The sequence below is a fragment of the Dromaius novaehollandiae genome, chromosome 4 (genome assembly GCF_036370855.1).
Source record: "Dromaius novaehollandiae isolate bDroNov1 chromosome 4, bDroNov1.hap1, whole genome shotgun sequence".
Taxonomy (NCBI): Eukaryota; Metazoa; Chordata; class Aves; order Casuariiformes; family Dromaiidae; genus Dromaius; species Dromaius novaehollandiae.
Window position 1 is genome coordinate 14,617,203 of NC_088101.1, and position 20,208 is coordinate 14,637,410.

Here is a 20,208-nt window from a genome sequence, read left to right on the forward strand (position 1 = left end):
ATCAAAATGGCAACAGTGCAGGCTAGAAGTTGGCTTTTCATGCAACAATTATCTCTATTAAAAAATCCAATATATTCCAAAAGCTGGAACAGTGATATTAAGTGCCTTGAAAGTTAATGAGAGTTGGCAAGTTAAGTTTAATCTTGATTTAGATAGGGCTTTGGACAGTGAGTTTTAATACACTCCAAAAATTTCTAGGGCTGTGTGCTACTAATGCTGTCATGACAAAGAGTTTGCAAAATAAGTAAATAAAAATATAAATTAATCTTTTATGTGATATATATTTAATATTTCTCAGAGGAAATGCTATGAATTCTACTACATATTAATAATTCTACTAAATTGTAATCGCTCAAAAAACAGTACGTACAGTCAAAAAGAATTCGGACTTCGGACATTAATGTGAAATCACGGGCCGTAAATTTTCAATGAGATGCATCTTTTCTAAGCTTGTATCTTTTTGCCCAACAGTGCCCTTCATGTTGTGCTCACCCCTTAGGCATGCCTGCCGGTGCAACCCTAGGAGCAATACAGTGCCTCCAGATAGTCTGGTAATTCAAGCAGGGTCCCTAAAGTAGAGAATGTAACAAGCAGAAAGTAAACCACTGATATAAACATTTAATCTTAATGTGGATGATCTAAAAACCAAAGGTGTACGAGGCAGAGGATATAACATCCTTGTAGTCAAAGAGAGATGAGTAGCAAAATAAAAATATAGTAAGCAACAAACAGCTCAATGCTGCTATTATATTTTTTTATGCTACTTCTTTCTGTGTACTGGACTCCAAATAAATATTTAGAGGTACTGAAATTTGATTCAGAGACCTGGACTTTGGGTCTCCATAGTCAACCAACCTGAAGGTTTCTTTTTCGTCTGCCTCTGGCCTCAATTTGCCAAGATTTTAGCTTTACTGTGGCATAGAAGGTAAAGCTAGGGGAGTGTAGAAAGGCTTCCTCTGTAAGAGGGCAGTATAAAAATACTGCTGCACTGTTTTGGTCAAATTAAACTAAATATTCTGATTATTCTTTGAATTGAATCAAGAAGAAAAACATTCAAGGCCATACTGGAAGAGGCTGGAGAATTTTCTTGTAGACGGGCTAGCCTCACCGTATGATAAAATAACCCGTTTCTGCTGAGGCACTGAGTGACTGATTATGTCAAGTAAGAACAACACAATTAGGTTAATTTACACATTAATTACTTTATTGCTTTCTTTTTGTTTAGTCCCTAACGTCTTTGTTAAAAAATCGAGCATGTTCTTTTGGAGAGGTCTGATTTCACTAATTAAAATCCGAGCACACAGACAGCAACACGCGCCTCGCAAGTGAAAACTCTCTGAACGAAGAGAAGCCCTCTAGGAGCTTGATAGGACACTTTGACAAGGAAATAGTGCCCCAGAGCTCCCACAGCTTACAAGCTTTCGTCCCGCGTACAGCTGGGAATTGGTTGTGTTGGCCAGTTACGTAGTGGTCGGGATGCAAATGGAGGCTTTGTGCCCCTCGAAGGCAAGTGGTTGCTGCACCATCATTGCGCTTGGGAAGCTCCCAGTGTCGTATGTAATTGTTAAGGTGATTATACACAGATGGGAACTACTTAATTCCTGCATCGTGGTTCCACTTTGGCACCTTGGGTGCCTGCAGCCACTGTGCCCAAAACGGCGTTAAATTTCTTATTAGCAAACTTTACCAAATAACTGGTGTGTTTGTAGTTAGCGTTGATGCTGGATTTCGCATGTGTTGTTCCTTCGCTTTAATCAGGCTTTTACAATCACTGGGGCTGTTCAGAAGTTTGTCAGTGGAATTGGAACTTTTGTGACAGCTTAATTTCCTAATGTTTCCTAAAAACCTTACAGATGAATCCAATTTAAGGATTAATTTCTTTTTAAACACTCTAGTAGATTGCAGTTTTTCAAGAATGAGTATACAGTGACATGCATGTTCTGGATTTCCTTATAAATTATGTCCCTAAATCCATTATATGCTTTCATTTATTGGTCATAAAAGGGGATTTAACATAAAAGCTCTTTTAAGAATAACACTAGGTTCTAACCATTTTATGTGATAATGAAATAGGATGGCTTTAAAAGTTGCAGTTTCCTCCTGACAAATTAATCAAATACCTTCCATCTACTTTATGTAGGGAATCCTCTGCACTTAAACACAACTCTTTATAACTCATTATTCTTAAACTGTGAAAGACAGCAATGAGAACTCTCAGGGATACATTTGTTTAATCATATATTTTCACTAAAAGGAAAGTCCATTGTGTTGATTCCATTAAAGAGTATAGAATATTTTCTTCACTCAGAAAGTGGTGTTTGTACCAAGTCCAGGAGGAAGGAAGAAGTCCCTGAAGTGGCTGCCCAGGATGAGGGCACCTGGGGGGTGGGATGTGAGGAGAGCAGGTGGAATGCATCAGGTATCCCACTTGGAGTATTTTATTAAGTATTAATTAAACCCTTCAAACTGACTGGTACGTATCTCACGTGAACCTCTTAGCTAACAAATTGTATGATGAATTGCCAGCTCGTTTCACAGAAGTGTTCCTGGTGCTGAATAGCTTTGTCAAAAGAGAGAAACAGGGTATACTCTTGGTTCACGCAGCAGTAATGTGGTTAGATGCTTCCCAAATATTTAAAAACCCAATCAGACAGGGCCTGAAGTAGTCTGATCATTCTGATAGCAGGATTAATAAAGAGTACTACAGGTTGGTGGCTTATCTCCTTTCTAAAGGATATGCATATTTGACTGAATTTGCTGGTGTCCGTGAAAGGCCACCTTAGCTGTCTGACTCAAGTCGGTGAATTCAACCAGGCAAGAATGTCACTGAACAAACGTGTTGCAAGCCCTGCTTTCCTTTTGTCGTTCAGTGGATTTAACCTCATCTGTTAACGTACCTGTCTTCCCATTGAAGCCTGTATTAGCGATCCTATAGGATTCTTGCAGCTTCTTGCAGACAATTTTTAAAATCTTTTTTATGTATGAAATATAAATAGTATTGAACAGAATTTTGGAAGGCCTTGGTAGCAAAAACTGCTGACCTTTAGAAGAAAGTAGTTAGCATTTCGTTTTTAATTCAGGGACCCAGTTTGGTAACTGAATGAATAGACTGCACTTCTTATGCTTCTTGGAAGGCAGTCAGCATGTCCAGTATCTGCCTTAATTTTCCAGCTTGTTTTTACATGTTTTAACCCCCTGAGAACTGAAAAGTTTTCCATCCCAGAGCAAGACCCAACCATTTTACAGCAGAGAGCAAAGCTGATGAGAAATGCCGTTTTGATCTAGAAGGTGGCAGCAGCAAAACGGATACACTTTTCTCTTTTTCCTCAATATTATAAAAGTTTGCTCAGCACACTTGTGTACCTGTCTTCTTCTCTATATTAGTTGAAATTTTGCTTTTCTAGTCCTGGGTCATGTGAGCTGATTCAGTTATGTGGGGCGCATGTGGAGTAAGTCTGGAGAAGACACCGGGCACCTTTAGCTCTAGCTGTGCGGAGACAGTGTCCAGTCTGAAGTACCTAACTTTTACAAAGGGTGCAATGACTGCACATAGACTTATCCTTATCCAGATAAAAAGTAAATCTTCTTTTGTTTATACCACGAAGAGAGAGAAGATGTTACTTACTACTTAATTTTGTGCATAATTAAGCTGTACTTTAAATTTTGTAGACCAGTTTGTAGACTATTTGAATAAGCCCCACTGGTCTTTTCCAAACAGCTATTTTCTTGGGTGTTATCTGACTACTATAAAGTATTACATTATCTTATTTGTGCCATGTTTAAAATTTCGTAATCGATTCCTGGAGGAAGAAGAGGATCAAAATCTCAAGTTTTGTGTTTTTGTGTGCTAGATCAAGGGAATATAAGGGGAGCTCTTGACTCCTGTAGAATTTAAAGAAAGAAAAGAAATGTCAGACATGCCCTTAGCAGCTGTACTTCAGCGGTAGCTGAAAAATGGAAGTTTTTTTTTTTAATTTGATTCCATATTTCTGAATTGCCAAGTTCTAGCCCAAAGGAAATCTTTATGGCTGAGATATAAACCTCTGAAAGAAGAGGGGTTATAATGGAAAAGGCTGACAGTCTCTTGACTTACAGCAACACTAGCCGTTATAGTGTGTGTGCACATTTGTGTGTGTGTGTGCATAGTTTGGTCATGACAGATACCGAACATCATTTTTCCAAAAGGCTGACCTTGAAAAATTTCAGCATCACACTACCAATAAATGATACATAGTTCTAAAAGCTGTAAAATGTTAAACAATATATACCTTATGACATGAGGCAGTTTCATTTTCTAAGATGTCATCCCTGTAACTTTTGAAGCATTCTCTGTTAGAACAGAAGTAACATTGAGAAATTGTGTGAAGAGGGTGGACAGAGAGTCATAAAGATTTGATGCCAAAAAATGCCAATAGGGGTAATTAGTCAAGTGTTTGTTTTGTTTACCTGTTTATCTTCTCAATATTGCAAAGCCTGAAACCCATTTTCAGAATTGAGTGTGGAGTTTAGGAATTTTTATCCTTCTTGACCAGAGTTTGAAAAGTATTTAGGTGCTTAACAGCAAGTGTGATATGCCTTTTCAAAAAGTTAGACATATGCCTTTAAGAGTCTGTGCTCTGCTAAATGTGTGGAAATGCCTTTCTTTTTTCCAACATTTTTCCATAAATTTGAATTGTAATCTGATGGGATAAAGAACATCGCTTACTAAATGAGATTAGCAAGCGATTACTCAGAGATTAAGGTTACTAAATGAGATTAGCAAGAGATTACTCAGAGATTAAGGTCCAGTCAGGAGTGACTGCAGGAGTCGACAGTAGCGTGTATCATTGCAAGAGGGCCAGAGAGTGCTTTGAACTGAATTTTGGAGCTGTTTGAAGTAGGCAGATTTTTCTCTAAAAATCAGATGTAATTGCTTTTATGTGGTCTAACTGAGGGCTCTTTCTTGGAATAATAGTGATTTTTTTTCTAAAATGGGATCCCTTTCAGCTGTTGGTGAGAAAAAATAAAATAAAAATCTATATGGGTGGAAAAGTAGGTATCGAAGGCTATCCAGATTTGTATGAAAAGGATTTCAGGATCGTTTCTGATGTTGTCTCTATATTGAGCTAACAACATTTTTCTGGTATAAAAGGAAATATGCTTCCTTGTGGGCAATGTTAAGAAAAAATAAGAGGTGGTTTTTGCTGAAATGTTCCCAAGGATTGAATATATGTGCATTTATATGTATGTATATATTACGCATGTATGTTTATGAGTGTGTGTATGTGTTTGTGAGTGTGTATGTGTTTTACAGCTATACATATGTGATTATATACATGAATGCATACGCACACTCAGATGCACGCACAAACACTTAAAAGAAGTGGTTGAAAGCTTTATTGAAGCCCTTGCTTTAGGAGATATGCCCTCAGGGAACGGGGAAGGTTTGTTCAGGTCTTCTCTTAGAGGCTGGGGTCGTTTGCGCTGCTGGGAGAGCTTGCACACAGTGCTAGATGCCTCTCTTCTGCTAAGCTGGTATCCAGAGGTGCAGGCTCTATGGGACCAATTGTATTAGTTCAGGCTAATTCTGTTACGCCAGCGTCTTGAGCACTGTTGAGGAAAACTAAGAAGATTAACCTCCACGTAATCTGGGGATCTTTGTGTAAGTGAAGTTCAAATTACCATAACGTCTTCAAATTACTGATTTGAAGATCAGTAAGAAAGAAAAAACAGCTCCAACTAGCTCAAATTGCAAATCTTTGGGTTTTTTCCCTTACGGTAAAACCTTTTAAAGATGATTTGGAATAAGAGATTTGTTCTTGTTTTACTTTCTTATGGGAAGGAAGCTTTGAAAGGAGCTGCACAATTGTGTCTCTTCCTGGGTTATTTAACATACTGTTGCACTGGATTTATGGAGGCCATTAAAAATGCTAAGCTTCTGTCGTAATTTTTGTTCAATCTCACTATTTCAATAGTTTGCTTTTGAAATAGAGCTGCTCTGCCTTAGTGACACTATCACTTTGCTAAATGTGGATATTGTAACTTGAAATGAAGAAATGTATTTATGATATTTGGGAGATGTGACCAGTGATAGGACAAGAGGCAACAGGCACAAACTGGAATACAGGAAGTTCCATCTGAATATGAGGAAAAACTTCTTTCCTGTGAGGGTGACAGAGCACTGGAGCAGGTTGCCCAGAGAGGCTGTGGAGTCTCCTCCTCTGGAGATATTCAAAACCCGCCTGGATGCGATCCTGTGCAACGTGCTCTAGGTGACCCTACTTGAGCAGAGGGGTTGGACTAGATGATCTCCAGAGGCGCCTTCCAATCTCAGCCATTCTGTGATTCTGTGAAATCATTTGAAAGAGTGATAGTTGGGATGGATCAAGCCATTTCAGGAATCATCCTAACACTAGCAGGGCTGTTGACTTCCAGCTCTGAGGAACATATTCTGGAATGGTTTAAGTAACTACTGTGGACATAGCCTAAGCGTATGCATATGACAGATAAATTTTTAGCTCAGATAGGAGTCATATATTCAAATGTGGCTAAATTGCTTTTTTGAAATTTTTTTGATACTATTAAAGAATTAATATTGTCATTTAAATGAAATACATCGTCTTCAATCATTAAAATAGACCTTTTGAGGTTTTTCATCCACAATTCAGAAAGTTTGTCGCAGTTAACACATGCCTGTGAAATGTTTTGATTACAGTAAATATTTCTTTGGAAGGTAGAGGGGGTTGGCCATCGGTCAGCAGCTCCTGCCGCTGACGGTCAAGGAACTTGCTCCTTCTCCAGATTCAAAGGCAAAGAGGTGTTCTACTAGTAAGGGGAAACTCCTAATTTTAGTAAGAACTTTTCTTCTGCTAAATCCTTACTGCTGCTTTGAAATGAATTGCGGTGGATTACCGTAATAATACCATAATAGACAACCTAGACATTGTTAATGGTAAATTGATGAAAAATCAATTGTGGAATGAATTTCAAACTAGCTTTTTCCTGCAGCAAGTAGAAGTAGTTGTATCGAATAGTGAAGAGTTTTTCTGTCACAGATCAGTTATGTTCTATTCAGATACTTCAGAGATACTATATGATCTGTGCACTCATGTATGCCAACTGTAAGTAGACATTAGTTTATATAGTAGCAACCGAGGTAGATTTTTAACTCTTATGACTGTGAGTTTTGATGTATTATGCTTCTTTTCGTATCTTAGTACAAGATTCTGTATTTAAAAAGACAGTAATTTCATGTGTTCAGCAGCGTGATGGCAATGTGAAGCTCACTGAAGTCTTTGAAAGTATTTCCTTCAACTCAAATTAAGATTTGCTGAATTTTCAGTGCATTTATAGTTCATACATAAATACTGCATCTGTTCCATCTAGCAGAGAATGGTAGTTCTCCAAGTGTACTGATGGTTTCTCTAGTCACAAGGGGAGCAGGCTATTGCTGTTGATGCCAGGTTCTTCTCCCTGAAAAACGCACTGTGAAAGACTCCTTCCGGGAGGTGTTACATCTCAGTGGGTTATTTCTCGGTGTCAGGACGTTATCCACACAAGGCATCTCTTCAGGAGCATGAGGAAGATATAACTGCTGCTGGCAGTCGCAATGTGAAGATGGGGAACGTTCTAAGCAATATTTCATCTCCCAGCCTGCAGGCGTCAGGCAGGAAAGAAAGAGACCTAGTTCTGTTTTACCTTATTCAAGTTAAATAATGTACTTTTTTGGCTACATAAATCTTACTGAAGTGTAGATTCCCCTAGTTTGAATATGGCTTTTTAAATAAAACCTTGAAAGTGGCTTATGCTACAAAACTTCCGTTAAGGGCAGTTTTTTTTCCTCTGCATGATTTATACCTGCTGCTTTAATAAAGGCCATGAATGAGCAGTAACTTAATGTCCTTCAGGCTCATGCCCTTTTACCATCCACCTCAGATTATCATTTTAAAGGGCACAAAATATTCCATTCACAAAGTTGTTTCAGTGTATTTAAAAAATTAAAACCAGAATAATTTAATTCTTCACCAAAAATCTTCAAAAGCCTGGATTAGAAAATTCTATTTCCGTTGTCCATTATGATCATCTGTCCAGATCAGTGATCTGTTTTAGTGCATTCCTTGATCTAACGCATTGTCCATACTGCACATTACATACTCGGTGACGTATAAAAATGAACCATCCATGTAAGATAATTCTGGTAGCATCAATTACCATTTATTAGTGTGACACTAGGAATTTTTTGTCTTAAAAAATCTTATTAATCCTGTTTTTGCATGTGGTTCTTATAGAACCAAGGTTAACTTTAAAGTAAAATGCACGTGGAAAAACTTCCTTTGTTCTTCTAAAAGATGGCAATACTTAAAATTCAGATTCAAAGTTTTGTGTTGCGTGAAATTTCAAATGGAACAGAAAATTTGAGCTATACATTAAATGAATAATAATCATTTTCTTCACCGCCTATGCTAACATCTTTAATTATAGTGAATTAAATTAGTATGAATATAGGTGTCATATGCATTGCTGTTACAATCCTTTCATAATTTAGCAATAATTAATATACCATTATTACACAATGCAACCACATTCTGAGATTTATTCTTCATTCAGCATTTGTCCTTTCTGCCACTGGTCAAAGAGAAAATAGGTGCAACATGGAAGTTTTGAATGCTTTTCATGCCAGAAAAAATATCCGTAGTTTTTTTACTTATTTTCTGTTCCACCAAGACGTCAAATAATTTACTTTTAAATTGTTCCCCCATTATTAATCGTTTGGCTGAGTTTTACAATCCTCTAGACTACAGAATCATGCATTTGAGAAGGGACCTGTGCAGGTCTCTGGTGTAAGCTCCTGCTTGAAGCAGGTTCAGTTAGGCTCAGGGCCTTGTCCAGTTGTGTTGTATCTCCACAGTTGGAGGTCCTGCAGTTCTCTGGGCCCCTGTTCCTGTGGTTGGCCTCCGTCATAGTAAAAAAGGAAAAGAAAATCCTCATATCCAGTCTGTAATCCTATTATGCTAGTCTCAATTTTTTGTATCGCAGTTTGTATCTGTTGTCTCTTGTCCTATTGCTGTGCACCCCTGAGAAGAGCCTGGCTCCATCTCCTCTGTGCCCTCTCACTGTAGACATTGCTGTAGACAGCATTGAGATCCCTTCTGCCTTCTGTTCTGAGGTCTGAACAAACCCGACTTTGAGGCTCTCCTCATGTGTCGTGTTCCAGCCCCATAATGATCTCATTGGCCTTGCTCCAGTATGTTACAGTGTTTCTCATAGATGTCTTGCTCTGATATTAGTGGAAGATAGTATGTCTGTAGAACAGGATTTCAGGTGCAGAAAGCATAATAATGGTATTCCTTTACCTCCAAAGACCATCAAGATCTATCAGGATCTTTCCATTGTCTTTAATGGGTTCTTAGCCAAAACCTAATCTTGTTTCATGTCAGGTTCTGCTTAAATAGCTTCAATGGTAACTAAACTTAAGGGTGAGTAAAGATTAATTGAATTTCAAATTCCAGCTTATAGAATAACATGGTCATGAGGCCAGTCCAGAAGGGAGTATTTTCTTTGATGGTTTGTCTTTCTTTCTGAGTTTCTGAGTCAAAGCATATGGAAGAACATGATTAAACTTTCGAAAGTACATGCAGATTGTGCAATTACTCGTTTTCTCATAAAGCGGAGCTGCGGCAGAATATATCCATAGCAGTCTGGCCCATAGGGTATTTTGGTTTAAGAAAATGGCTCTCTTCTGAAGGGCAGGGGAGAGGGCTTGGTTTCAAATCCTGTAGAAAACGACACTTTCTAAATGCATATTTTATTGCTAAGACCATTTGGTTATATGTACATTGTAAAGGCCATTCATGGTAGCAGTCTCAAAAAGTGAATGTGTAATGCCTCTTTAAACTCAGAAGAAATAAAAGCTAAAAATCATTGGTTTTCTTTCCTTTTCATATTTCAACGTTGATCTTTCTGTTTTCTCTTGCAAGGAACCTATCCCTGAAGCTATCAAAGGATGTGGACCAAGGAGAAGCCAGGTACCCTCGTGTCAGCCAGCTGGCTGGCAGCCCGTCAGTGGAGTGGCCTTTTACTGGCCTGGAGGAAGGGGGAGGCATTGAATCTTTGCCCTTCAGGCTGATGTTGCAGGACTGCACAGCTGTAAAGACATTGCTGCTGAAAATGAAGAGGGTTCTTCAGGAGGTAATCACTCATTTATTAAATTAACAGCTTGCAGAATTATTGAGCTAAGCAGCAGAAGGGGGTCAGAAAAATATTATGGACTTGATGTCTTTTAATATGTTTTCGATATATGGAATTGGTACAGAAGTATTTCTTTTGAGTGTCTGAAACCCTGGGGCGATTTAAGATGTTCTACTCCAAGTGGCCACTGGTGTAAAAGCAGGGGGGACATCCTATGAATCAGATTGGAGCAGAACATCTTTTTCATTATTTTATTTCGTTACTCATTGTTCTATCTGGTGTAAGTCTTTTTCTAGATTGTGCTTTATATCTTAAACCTATTGTGATAAATAGTGCCTCAGTGTGGCAAAGGTCAGAAAGCTTATAACTATACCAGAATTTAACTGATACTGCCATCTCTCTGTGCAGAGGAGTAAACTCCTCTTAAGCCTTAACCAAAAAGGTGGGGGGATGGAATGGGTGGGCTGCTTTAGATTAAAATAAATTGTTCTATCTTTTAACTCTCCTATGTTAGAGATTTTCAGTTTTCTCTCTGCATTTGTTACTCAATAGGAAGTTATATGCAATTAATTCAGAGGAGAGATGCACAAGGAAAGAAAATGCTCTTCTGAGTATTTTAGAAGTATTAACGTTAAAGGTTACTAGCTTAGGTTCGTAAATGACAGATGAAATCAGATTTCTCAGGCCATTCTAACAATTTTGAGAATGCTGACTTGTTCAGTCCTGCTGTATTCTCCAGCCTCCCTCATAGACTGTGGAAATACATTGAAAATTTTATTTTGCATTAAGTTCCCTTTAGGATTTTAGAAGAAACCAAATTATTATTGGTATTTTCTGATGTTGTCCATCTGTGGAGCTGTGACACAGATTAATTTATGACAAGCTTTCATTTTTGTGTCAGTGTCCCGCAGAACGCTGTTCTTTGAGATCTGCAAGATTGGTCATTTGTTATTTTGGTTGTACAGTTCCTGAAAATATAGAATAATTTAGGTTCTGAGGACTCTCTGGAGGTCCAACCCCTCTGCTCAAAGCAAGGCCAGCTTAGAACAGGTTGCTCAGGGCCTTGTCCAGTTAGGGTTCTGGTACCTTAATGGGGATTCCACAGCTTCTTTGGGCAGCCTGTTCCAGTATTTGACTACATCATTGTAAATTTGTTTCCCTGATAGCTGATCAAAATTTCCTTTGTTGTAGCTTCATACTATGATGAAGTGCTGTTCATTTAACTGAGACAGTTGAACACCAAAATAAGACTTTGGCAACATTTTTTTGGTCACTCCTTGACCAGCTGTATCCGAATCAATCAGTTATTGTCCTATCTAGAAGATGTGTCAAAGGTTTAACTTTGATAGTTATCCATTAGTTCTCCTCAGTAGCATGCTTTTGCCAGATGGTCAGCCCCATGCCTTCCGGTCTCCTTCAGTCACTAGAGGCTTTAAGTTCTTGAACTTCCTTATTACCTTCTGTTTTGCTGAATTGAAATAATTAGTTCTCCATAACTTTGAGCTTATATGCTTCTAGTATGACTACTTCTGTTTTGCTCAAAAAAGTTTTTCCTCACTCTGAAGGTAAGGATAAGCATTTTATTTTTAACTTACTGAATTCTAGTAGACTTGGGTATGGATCTATTGTGATTTTTTTATATAGAGATATGCCGTACTTTATAGTACATCACATCTATATGCATTCACCAGGTGATCTATACGAAAAGAACACAAGATATTTCATGCGAGGCAGTTATTAACTCCTCCTTAGGTAACTTGTATTCGTTTTTCTTCTTACTCATTCCATCTCCTCTTTACTCCTTTCTTTGTACCATGTAATTTCCAACTCCCCATCCGACTGTAACACGATGCAGTTCTGCTCTTTTCCTTTTCTGATTGTCTTGCCTATCTCATGAAATAAAAATGGCCTGTTTCTAATGCTACAGTTGGATATTATATGTGGTGCGTATGTGCTGTGATTTACCTCCCAGTTTTTCTGTTGCCTTCAAGATCTTTTTTTGTTTAATCAGTGACTTGTGTAGTGTCAGTGACAGAAGAGGTATGGAACGTGCTGTGAAACAGTGTGGGAGTATACTTTTTAGCAACCCTACATGAGAAATAGCTATTTGATACTTAGTACACTCCAGTACACACACTAATTCTTAAAACAAAATATAATTTTGCAAGGTTTTTGTTAAACTACACAGTTTTCTTATCTCCATAAGGAGTAAAAAAAACCCTGTCTGTTATACGGTGGGCATCATCCATGGTATAACTGCAACAGATTAAAAGAATAGTAACCATAAATAAAATATTTGCAAACATCTTTAAAACACATTAAAATATATGGGAAATAAACAAAGAATGGAATATGATTGCAAAGAACTTTACAAAGAACATTAGGATCCCAGTTTAACAGTGTGAACAACCAAAGAAAAAAATGACCTTGCAGTATATTACTAATTGATGCTGGAATTACACAACTTGATTATCTTCAGAAATACAGACATTTATACATTTATGTCACTTCTAAATTATTAGTGAAAGACTCCAGAAAAATGTAATTCAATTGAATGGAGGTATTGAGTAGAAGACTGTGACAAATAAGTCATCTGAGCATATTTGGCAGGCAGTTTCCATGGAGAAGGTATCATACTTTTACTGTAACTAGATGTAATTTCTTCATCCAAAAACTCATTCCTCCCCAACTAATATTATAAATCAAACTCACAACAGTACAGAATTAAAAGACGTGAAAGAACAATTCTTTCCTTACCATGGAATTTAGGCCTACTCAGACATAGTCTCTTGCAGGTTTATATGGTATGCAAGTGAAATATTTTATGCCTAATGCAATATATAATAAATTTATTTGTTTGGAAGAATGATAGCATGTCACATGCTTTAATCCACTTTTAAAAATATATAAAGCATGCAATCTACATGGGAAAAAATCTACACATGAATTATCTGGAAAAAGCCGCAGTATTTCTGTTTTACAGCTCATGTTATCCATAGAAGAAGAAATTACAGTAGTGTATACCTCTTTATTGAACAGTAAGATGTTAATTGAGTTATAATATAAGCCCTGTTTTTCAATATAATGATTCTTCTTAAGCACTAAGCACCACGTCTAAGGAACAATTTAATTATGATCTGGCAAAATGTAATACCTGCTAGAACAATATGCTATTTTTTGTTGCATTGCTTGTGATTGAAGAATTTATATGGAAAAAACTACATATAATATATGGAGTACTGAGCTGTGGGCTTATAAGGGTGTAAGTTTAGCTTATTAGTCTTATCATGAAAAGGGAAATTGAAGACATGGCAGTAACTGGCAAGATTGAGAATGTTATTAGGTAATGTATTTAGTAGAAGTCTAATGAATGTTCATTCAATTACGAGAATTAATTACCATTTCGCTTTTAGTGAAAAAGCATTGAAAATGTCTGCTAATAATTCTTTGTAAGTTCAGCCATGTAAGTCTCATAAAGCAGAATGTCCCCAAATGCTTCGAGAAGCTCAGTGAACAAAGCTGAAGATCATCTGGAGGACCCTAGCGCGTGAGGAAACTCCGTGATCCCACACAAACTGGCCCAGAAAATGTTTCTTATTCCCCTCTGGCAGCTTTCGCTCCTGGATGTTCCACTGCTGATAGACGGGTCTGCAGTAAATGGACTAACCGAGACTTGTGGCCTGCAAAGTTAGTTTAGTGAATAAACATTGCCAGAGGTGATCAGCACAGGCAGCTTGACAAAAAGAATACAAGACATTATAGGCTGTTTCGTAGCCTGTCTGTGATTTACAAGTAGCCCTTGGTCTCCCTTTTCTCCTTTGCAGTGGTGTTTATTGAACCATTTGTTTCTCAAGGTCTAGTTGCTGTTGACCTTTGTTCAGTAAGAACTAGCTGACCCATATACGAAAAAGCAGAAAAGAAGGATGGGGAGCTGGACGGATAAAATTGGTAGGTTCATCCTCCCCTCAGAAATGAAGTTTTTATCTTCCGATTTCAGATGGGTGTCTGTATTCTGAGATGGTCCTCCAAATCACAATCTGTGTCATTATTTTTTCTCCTCCATGTGCTTTCTATGTTTTATTACATTTCTGGCCAGTAATTGGTTGCATATGATCAGTGAGCATCAAAAGCCTCCATAAAATCAAAATGTAGCTTCTTGCTCATTTATTGCTGTCAACACTAATGAATATATAATGTCTCTTTCCCAAACAATATATAGACTTTCCTGTACTCTTCCAGATGGGATTGAAATGATTTCTCTCTAATAACTTCTTTATGGTTTGAGTTATAGCTAATTGAGACACTATTTGAAGGCTGGTTAATTGAGAGAACATTTAAGGGCTTTGCTTTTATTGAAACCGTTGGTAGAACATTTCAGGCAGATACATGCGAGGAAAAATATTTCACGTTTGTGCCTGGGAAGAGAGGGGTTTTATGCTGAAATAACCATACAGAAGAATGCAGCTATTTTGGGAAAGAATCCAGTCTTTCGTAATGGGTTGTTGTTCAGAGTGTATGAGTAGGGCTTGTTGATTATTTTGGGCTGAAGCAGAGCGTACCCATATAAAGAAACTCTTGCCCACTTTTAGGCTTTTTTCCACAGGTCACGTTTTCTCTGTATTCTTTGTGAAGCATATACATTATCCACTGCACAACTCTCCTGCTTTTAGATATTTTTATGAGCCTATCGAAAGTGATCTTACTGTCTGGTAATCTGGCAAATTAAGATACGCTATCTGTTTATGTAATTTGGAGCATAAATTATTCAGTGTGGTACCCGTGCTTCTTTCACAACCCTGCAAAACACCATGCAGGCTGTGAAGCTTTAGAAATTGAAGCTAATTGCTACAAATAGCAATAGGGATAAGTCACTCTGGACATATATTCCATACTAGTTTTACTAATTAATCATTTATTTTACTGAGAGAAATTGCAGCTGTCTGTGGCTGTCATTAAAATTTAATGTTTCCAAAACAGTGCTTTTAGATTGCGTTGGAAGAAGTGAGAACCTTGGACAATTTTCTCAAAATCACTGTGAGACTGGCCGTGGTAGTTGCCTGAGACTTGGGGGCAGAGTCAGACCACTCGCTCCGCAATTAGCCTGGTGAATGACACTGGCTGCATTACTTCTCCCCATGCATCTTTCACCTCATCAGCAAAATGAGCATAATTATAGCGTTGTCTTTTATGCTGTACTAGCAATGTACTAATAGAAAGCACTAAAGGAAAGCTAAGTGTCATTTGCAGTATTTTGCAGCCTGAGTACGAAGCAATAATGAATAGTTTAAATATTCAATAACTTTAAACTATGTTTTTTAAAGACATGAAAGTATTTCCTGCGGTCCACTGTGAAATGTATTGAGTTTACTAACATTTGTCTCTTAGCCACTTAAGAAGCAATTGCAAGTTTAATACACTGTAAAATACTGCAGGTTTTCTTCTTTTTAAGTGACTTTGTAATTAGCCAGTGTAGCATTACTGATTTATTCAACAACTCTGCATTTAATGCAGTCCCTTTTATCAAGTAATTCATGCTGGAAATTGGTAATTCCTTCATTTCATGGTGGGTTGACACTGCATATACCCATTAATTTAAATAACTAATAAAAAAGGCTCCTAGATTTAGTAATAGGATTTAACTTTATCATAAGATCACTTTTTCACTTGTAAATGTACATTGGTACACCTTTGCTCAGCTGCTTGCAAAGAAAAAGCAGGACGCTCCACTGGCACTGTGTGTGTGTGTTTTCCAGTAGCTTCTCTCAGGGTAACCGATAGTATTAGGAGTTTGTGACTGTAATCAGATGTTCTCTTTGGCAGCACAGGTGTTTTATTCTAAGATAATCCATTAAAAGTTATTTGATAGTAACAAGTAACAAATCAGACTTACTTCAGTGCTTGCAACAACATTTAAAGTTTCTTTAAATTGTTAACAGTTTTTTGATGGTACTTTGGAAAGTCATCTCCTCTACTGATTCATTTAGAAGGCCACTTTTAATATATTAAGTTGGGCATTTTGGAGAATGGTTTTAAGGATGGAGGGTAAAGAAAAAAGTTAGAGGTATGTGTATCTTCACACTTGACAGCAGGTGCTCCTGAAGGCCTGTACATCTGCTAACGCTCTACGAGTATTTAATGAGTGTGAGGTTACAAGCTGTGACTGGCATACAGCTCTGCCGTTCTTGGGGTCTGCATGATCACACTAGTCTCAGCTCAGCGAGAAGATGCTCTGAAATGATCGAACTCATGCCCATGCCCACTACCAAGTCTTTTTGCAGGCCACATTCAAAGCTTTTTTGAGCTACACTTTGAGATTATCTGTCCCAAATGAATACACTTAGTATTTAATACTGAAAAATAGAGGGAGAATATTTTTCTCCCCGCTTTTTATCCCATTTGTTCCACCACTGACCTAGTGGCTTAATCTTTGTAGACTAGCTACATCTGTGTCCTGCACCCATATAGAAGCCAGATTCACCGTGAAACACCTTGTCCTCCCACATGTAGAGATCATATTGGTGTATGTGCCTTCTCCACGTGTTCAGCTGGCCTTTGATTAGTTTCTTCCCTGTGTTTTGACATTAAACTCCTGCTAGGGTTCCCTGAGTGAAACATTTTCATATGACACTGCAGTGTGCTGCAGGTCTGCAGATATGCCTAGCCCCAGCCTCCTGTACAGGCGAGTCTTAACAGCACCTTACTGAGAAGCATTAAAAATAGCCACGCCATTAATATGTAATGGCCCAACATCAGCAGTTCTGTGCAATTGTCTGTGATTAACTTGTGGCTGAAGACCATAAAATTATAAAAGCGACAAAAACGAAACCACTTTCCCTGTTTACTACTTTCATGGATTTGATCAATTCCTGCAGGTCAGTCAGCTAAATCCCCCCTGCCCCTCCTCGGCAATGGAGCTGATCACACCAATTACCTTTTCTGATAAGTCTGCAAATACTGAAAAGTGCATTGCAAAATAATGAGCAAGCAATGGAAGAAATTCGGAAGGTGCATAGAAGTCTGCAGAAGGAATTGATTGTACTCAATTGTTAGAAAGAGCTTGTGAGTGATTTTGAGCTTAATGGCGCAGTACGGGTGGTAGATGGAAGAGTTTCTGATAAGAAAACAAATCATAGTGCCAGATCTGACAAGGTTCCCTATGAGTTATCTGGTGTGCAGCACCCAAGATGCACTGTATTTGGATTTCCTACCAATTCACCAGGATTTTAGATGTTAAAATACCAATCTCTCAAACAGTTTTGCAACTTATAAAGAAGAATTGAGTCTGAGACTCACAGATGGTGCCCTTAACTTGAAGTGCAGTAGATTAAAAACAAGAATTATCCTAATTTAAATAGATTTAAATAGATCCTAATTTAAATAGTTTGCCAATTGGAAATTTCACAGTCGCATATTCCTGACATTTTAAGAGATTATTTTTTCCTGTCATGATGGGTTTCAGAGACCTCCCGAAACAGAAAAATGACTGATTGTATAGATAAAGCAGAAAAACTGACTATATGCAACTGTTGCCTTACAGGGATATGCAAGAAGAATGGAGATGTGTTAGGTAAAAATGTAGGTCTAGTTTTCAGATAGTGGAGGGTCAGCCGTGCATGTAGTTACACATTTAAATATTTGTGTTTGTATATGAGCGTATAGATGCTTTGGCAAAATCTAACTTTAATCTCTTAATTAATTGTGCCTTATCTTTCATCAGCGAAAATTTATGGAATAAGCCCTAGTATAGTCACAAGGGAGATTCTTGCAGTTCATAACATGGATCTTGGCATAGCTCTGTGCTGCAGATTTATTTAATGTTTCCTGTGCACAGTGCATACCATTACTTTAGAAAAGATTCACTGGATGGCTTGTAGCCCAGGTTATCAGTACAGTGCTGATCATTTTCGTAGTGGAAGAAAGAAAAGACACAAAATACTGTAGTGATACCACGCTTATATAAATTCAGGAATTTGGCCAAAATAATGCTTTGATTCTGTGCAGTCTGGCTCTCCTTTAATTCATGAAGATCAAGTGATTTGTTCAAAGGGTAAAATGATGGTTCCCAGTGACAAAAAAGGCATCTTCCCTTTGTACTAGGAGTCACACATCTGGGATGTTTTCTACACCTGTTTTTGTAATTGTCCAGAGCCATTTTTGTTAGGAACATGTAATTTTTATGAACAAGTGGTGTGTTTGGAAGAAATACTGCATATGTCCAGTATTCTGTATTTCTGTGCTTTATGTATTTTGCTATTATAAACACAGCAGTTCTCTGCCTACGGTCAGAGCCTCAGCTGGATGTGAGAAGGCAGAGGTCCCTTTAATCCGGCTGGTACTTGGAGCCTTTTCAGAAAGCTACTCTCTTCATCTTTCCCTTCGCTCTGAGTTCCCCTTATAGAAACACTGATCATCCATGTGATTAAGAGCTTATCAATGAATAAGGCAAAGTTAGCTCACACCTGCAATTATTCTTTAAATATAAACTGAAACTTTAAATATAAACCGAACTTCATGTGATTTCTCTCCTGGACTCAATCACAGTGTTTGGGAAGTTGTCAGGTGAAAGCATTCTCCTCATATATAAGCCTAAAAGACGGGATTCTTCTTCTTATCAACAGTTCTCGTATCCAATCTGTATGAAGATAATGCATCTCGGAACAAAGATATGCTCAGAAATAACTGACATTGCCTCAGTAGAAACTGAGCATATCATAAAACAGCTAAACAAGGATGCAGTTTGATGACAACCACTTCTCTTATCTCTTTTAAGCAGGATAGAAATAACTAGAATGAATGGCTAACCCAGAATCACTTATATCGTAGGGTTTTTTTCCCCTTAAATGGGTCTCTTTTTCCTCTTCCTTTTGGTGAAACTATTGCCCATTTTGAATATGAAGAAAACAGCTGTGGCTCTCAGGTCACAGCTATAAAATGTCACTGTGGAAAACTGAGGCTCAGGTTTCTGCTGCTTGCCACTCCATGCAAATTCTCTTCTAAAATTGCTCTTCGCTTTTGACTTGAACTGTATTATGAATTTAGCTCAGGGATGAAATGAATGTTTGAATCTCCAGTGTATAGCCATCCAAGACCTAGTCATCTGCATAAGACCTCTGCTACTATTAAACTCTTGGCAATATACAGGGAAAGCAAGCATTTTTTGTGTGAGCCTTTTGCTGTAAGAATGAGTATTTCTCCCTCTCTTCAGTTCTCAAACCCTGGGATGCTGGGAGACCTAGCAGTCGTTCTTTCCATCTTCTCCACCTTTAGCTCATGATGCAGCGCTGGATCAGATGATTTCTTTAACCTGTACTCCTAGCCTGTCCGATTTTCACAATTGCTTATGCACGGTGCTAAGGAACAGCGAACGCTTTCAAAATCAGACTAGCATGGTGTATGTAGAAAGAGAATGCTTAGTGTGTCTAACTGCGTTATAGATAAAAGATTTCTCAAATTCATCAGGTAAAATCTAAACAAATCAGAGTTGTTAATTATTTGGTTTTACTTATGTGAGACCTATCTTGATTTGCTTCATCAGAAGGAAGAGCTTTGTATTCGTTCTGGGTAGGCTACTTTGACATTTAAACAGAAAGCTAGCTGCTTTTGCATATTCAAGCTGAATGTTCAAGGTAAAATCTAAAATAAGCCAGAATGAAAATATTGTTAATCACATTGACCTTTGCAAAACTGGTAAACTCTCGTAAATATAAATTGGCTAATTCTCTTTTTCATTAAAGATCTCATTGAGAACTCATTGAAGTAGTGGAAAGCTCTGTATTCGTGTTGGCGAGCTTTGGATAACTCCCTACATGAATAGTGCAGTGACATTAAAATGAATTTGTATTCGCACTTTCAGTTTGTATGTGGTTGCAATTATAATGTTAATACAAATGGTGATTCTGGCCTGCCTTGTTTTCATTGTGATTGTGTTTCTGTGGGTAAAATGCAAGTGTACAGCTGTGTGTTATGTAGACACTTTTATAATAATCAAACTAATTATGAAGATATATGTGTCTGTGTATGTGTTCACACACGTGTGTACTG

General features: G+C 37.7%; 1 protein-coding gene across 2 annotated transcripts in view; it reads left to right on the forward strand.

Annotated features, from left to right (window-relative positions):
- CCSER1 (coiled-coil serine rich protein 1) overlaps positions 1-20,208 on the forward strand; it is a 712,792-nt gene that overhangs the window by 263,748 nt on the left and 428,836 nt on the right. For both annotated transcript variants that reach the window (XM_026101188.2, XM_026101190.2), the window contains exon 6: positions 9,957-10,167. In XM_026101188.2, the coding sequence (XP_025956973.2) occupies positions 9,957-10,167 (211 nt within the window). The remainder of the gene's footprint in view (positions 1-9,956; positions 10,168-20,208) is intronic.